At 29.8% G+C, this 4581-nt stretch overlaps 1 protein-coding gene across 1 annotated transcript; it reads right to left on the bottom strand.

Annotated features, from left to right (window-relative positions):
• Window positions 1-1349: 1349 nt before the first annotated feature.
• LOC127087275 (ubiquitin-like) lies at window positions 1350-2292 on the bottom strand. The gene has a single exon (XM_051028146.1). The coding sequence runs from the start codon at window positions 1861-1863 to the stop codon at window positions 1603-1605; it is 261 nt and encodes an 86-aa protein (XP_050884103.1). The 5' UTR covers window positions 1864-2292; the 3' UTR covers window positions 1350-1602.
• Window positions 2293-4581: the final 2289 nt, after the last annotated feature.

Genomic DNA, 4581 nt, shown 5'->3' with positions numbered 1-4581 from the left:
GAATGAATTGAATTTATTTGGTGAATAATCCATTTAATCTATTAAATGAAACCGAATAGGTCTTATTGTAAGAAAACCCAAGAGTAAGCCATGTGAGGTTGATGGCGATGCTTTTTCAAGCGATCGACTTACAAAGGCATTTAAAATGGGCTCGACTTTGAATCGAGAAGTTCTATTTGTTTTAAAAATTGGTTTGAATTGATGGCATGAGAATTATAATCTTTTTGTATTTTTAAGTCTTTATTATTTTTAGGTTCATTTTAAGATGAGATGAAGAATGTACAATGATATAGCATAAAGCGAAGTAAAGTAAATACACAAAAATAAATAAATATTAGAAGCGGGATTTAAAAGAATTAGATGTTAATTGTGGAAATTAAAAAATTAGAGTTAATCGTTAAATGTTAGGTTTTAGTTGAAATCAACATGAAATAACAAGAGAATTGTAATAAAATGTTAAATCTAAAACAAATAACTAAAGTTTAAACAATTAACAAAAGTATCATTAAATTAAAACTCAAAACAATATTAAACAATCGAAAATCTCAATTCTAAACTATTATCCAAAATATTAATTTTAAAATACTAATAAAGATTAAATTCTAAAATCATTCTAAATTAAATTAAAATTCTAAAACAATTCTAAATCACCTTATAATTCTAATTAATTTACAATCATTTCTAAAAAAAGAAAACTAATTAAATTCTAAAATATTAACAAAGATTAAATTTTAAAATCATTCTAAATTAAATTCCAAATTCTAAAATAATTCTAAATCAACTTATAATTCTAATTAATCTACAATTATTTCTAAAAAAGATCTAATTAAATTCTAAAATATTTTCAAAGATTAAATTCTAAAATCATTCTAAATTATATTAAAAAATCTAAAATAATTCCAAATCACCTTATAATTATAATTAATCTACAATTATTTCTAAATAAAAAATTATCTAATTAAATTCTAAAATATTAACAAAGATTAAATTCTAAAATCATTCTAAATTAAACTAAAAATTCTAAAATAAATCTAAATCACAATAGAATTATAATTAATCTACAATTATTTCTAAACTAAATTTAATATTTCTAATATTTCTAAATCCAACTCTTCAAAAAAATTATAACCTAAATCTAAAAAATTCTAATGAACCTAAATTCCTAATTATTTCTAATATTTCTAATACTATTTCTAATCCTAAAATTATTTCTAATTAATCCTAATCATAACTAATTTAATCTAGTTAATACCTAATCATCTAATTAAGCTAATTAACCTACATTAACTAAACTTAATCAACTAGTAACCAAAAACAAAGAAATAAGCCCAAAGAAGTTGAGAATGGGCTCAACAAAGGATATCAGAGCCCAATCGGATGGGGTGCAGTAGCATTGAGGGAATGTACATGCAGGCCAAAATCGCTTGGGCCAAAGGCCCAAGCCTCACCAACATAATTAGGTTTTACAACAAAAGCTTCAGAATTAGGTTTTACAACAAAAGCTTCAGATCGTACCTTCAAAATTTCCCCAGAATGAGCGACCTTGTAAAACTGAAGAACAACTAGCTTCACCTTCCTATGCTTGTGCTTAAACTTCTTCGGCTATGTGTAAGTCTTCTTCTTACGCTTCTCGGCTCCACCACGGAGACGGAGAACAAGGTGGAGTGTGGATTCCTTCTGGATGTTGTAGTCAGCAAGAGTGCGGCCGTCTTCTAGCTGTTTGTCGGCGAAGATGAGTCGTTGTTGGTCCGGTGGGATTCCTTCCTTATCTTGGATCTTTGCTTTGACATTATCGATGGTGTCGGAAGACTTGACCTCGAGGGTGATGGTTTTCCCCGTCAGGGTTTTGACGAAGATCTGCATCTGGATTAGGTTTTGCGCCGGAAGAGATGGAAATTGGGGACGCAAGGGTTTGTGACGGCGGAAGAAGAAACGAACGGTGGTGGTCCGGTAGAATGGATTTGATCGGAGGTGAAGAAGGGTGATATCGTTGAGTTGTGATGGTGGAGGGTGAGTGGTCGATTTGTTGGAAGGAGAAGAAGATGAAGCTGCCGGCGATGATGCCTCCCGTCTCCAGATAAGCCTCCTTCTTCTATTTCGTTTTTTAGGGTTTTGAAAAAAAAATAGCTTTGCTGCGTTTATGTTGTTCTTGCTTTTGGGTTTTAAAAAATAGCTTTTGCTGCGTTTATGGCTGTTCTTGCTGTTGTGTTTAGAGTTTCTTTTGAAAAATCTCTTACTGTGATCTCTCTCGATGTGTATTCTATTGTTGTTTTGGTTTCTGTTTTTTGAGAAGGTCTCTTACTGTGATGATGTTCTTAACGCCTCATGAACCTTTTATGAAGAATTTTTATCAGTTTTTTAAAAACTCCTTTCTTTTTCGATTTTCCCATCCGAGATTATGTGGGATTTAATTTCTATGGATTTGTTCTGTTTTAAGTTATTATTGCAATGCCTTTTTGGATGTTCAAGTTAACCTGTTGGGTAAAGTTTCAAACTGAGTAATTTGTTTAGTTATTTTTTAGTTTTTTAAGTGCTTTTTAAATAAGCTATTTTTCTCTGCAGGTTATAGCTCTGAGATGACCAGATGGAATGAAAAAGTGGCTGCTCTAAGCTTCAAGACAACATGTTTTTGCGCCTAGGTCCAAAGGAGTGACCAGTCCATTGATTTTGGTCCTGGTTATTTAGAATTAGGAACCTGTTTTTGCAGCAAATTCCACTTAGACAAAAAAAATGTAATTATTTAGTTTAATCAAAAAATTTAAAGACAAAATGTAGTTGGATTATTTGGAACTTTTTGAATTAAATTTTAATTATGTAATTATCTTTTAAACTTTTCAAAATTTAACTCAATATTTATTTATGCTAATCAATTTCAACTTTTTAAAAAACAACAAATTTCCAACTTAAGTATAATGACTTAATTTTAAAAACAACAAATTTCTAACTTAAGTAAAATGACTTAATTTTCAAAACAACATATTTCTAACTTAAGTATAATGACTTAATTTTAAAAACAATAAATTCTTAATTTAAGTATAATGACTTAATTTTGAAAACAACAAACTTCTAATTTAAATATAATGACTTAATTTTAAAAACAACAAATTTCTAATTTATGTATAATGACTTAATTTTAAAAACAAATTTCTAATTTAAATACAAAAATCTAAATATGAGACTTTTAATTTAAAAACAATACAATTCTATTTTATATACAAAAATCTAAATATGGGACTTTAAAAAACAACACAATTCTATTTTAAATACAAAAAATCTAAATATGAAACTTTTAATTTAAAAAATGACACACATGTTTCTAAAAAATGAAAATTTAATTTGGGAACCCATGAAGAACTTAGAACTTGGTATAAATATTTGGGATGTGTAAATGGACTAGTAAATAGTGATAATAACGTGGCTCTTAATACTTACTAATAGAAAAAATAGGTTTTGGGTTAGTAATGTAAAAGGATTCAAACCACATTTTAGATTATGGACACATTTATGCAAATGGGTCTTTGAAATAAAAAGATCTCATGGGTAAACCACAAATGGCCGGACAAAATTGGGGTATGACAGCTGCCCCTATTTAATTACCTCAAACCGGTAAGTGATAATGACAGTAGTCTTTACGCATTCACGGTGGGAGATAATTAAATACAAGAAGACCCAAATTTTGTCCTAGGAAATGGAAGGAAGGAAATACAGAAAGAATGTATGGTGAGAAATGGCAAAAGACATTATCCCATAGTAAAATGGAACAGTCAAGACTTTCTGGGAGTCGTCAGAACAATATCCTGGACGTCATAGTCAAGATATGTTAGCAATGGAATGACATCCCTAGCTAGATCTCAAGATTTTTCAGGATGCTAGTGCAGTATAAAGAAAATCTGGCATGAGACTCTTCATATTGATGAAGCAGCATCTCAACAGTAGAAGTGAGATTCTCTGTATCGAGTCGAAACAGCATCTTATATGATAGAATTAAGATGTTCCAGCAAGGGAAAGATACCTTAATTGAATTTAAGGCTCTCCGAGGATATTAGAGCAGTATCTCTAAAAAAAATATGAAATGAGACTCTTCATATTGATGAAGCAGTATCTCAAACAGTAAAAATGAGATTCTCTGTATCGCGTCGAAACAACATCTTATATGATAGAATTAAAATATTCCAGCAAGGGAAAAATACTTTAATTGAACCTAAGACTCTCAGAGGATACTTAGAGCAACATCTCTAAAAAAAATATGAAATGAGACTCTTCATATTGATGAAGCAGTATCTCAAAGAGTAAAAATGAGATTCTCTGTATCGAGTCGAAACAGCACCTTATTTGATAGAATTAAGATATTCCAGCAAGGGAAAGATACCTTAATCGAATCTAAGACTCTTCGAGGATACTTAGAGCAGTATCTCTAAAAAAAATATGAAATGAGACTCTTCATATTGATGAAGCAGCATCTCAAACAGTAAAAATGAGATTCTCTGTATCAAGTCGAAACAACATCTTATATGATAGAATTAAAATATTCCAGCAAGGGAAAAATACTTTAATTGAACCTAAGACTCTCCGAGGATACTT

The sequence above is a fragment of the Lathyrus oleraceus genome, chromosome 5 (assembly GCF_024323335.1).
Source record: "Lathyrus oleraceus cultivar Zhongwan6 chromosome 5, CAAS_Psat_ZW6_1.0, whole genome shotgun sequence".
Taxonomy (NCBI): Eukaryota; Viridiplantae; Streptophyta; class Magnoliopsida; order Fabales; family Fabaceae; genus Lathyrus; species Lathyrus oleraceus.
This window is presented reverse-complemented; position numbering and strand designations above follow the sequence as displayed.

Excerpts from the sequence above, each read along its gene's own strand:
- LOC127087275 (XM_051028146.1), bottom strand. The coding sequence starts at position 1,863 with ATGCAGATCTTCGTCAAAACCCTGACGGGGAAAACCATCACCCTCGAG.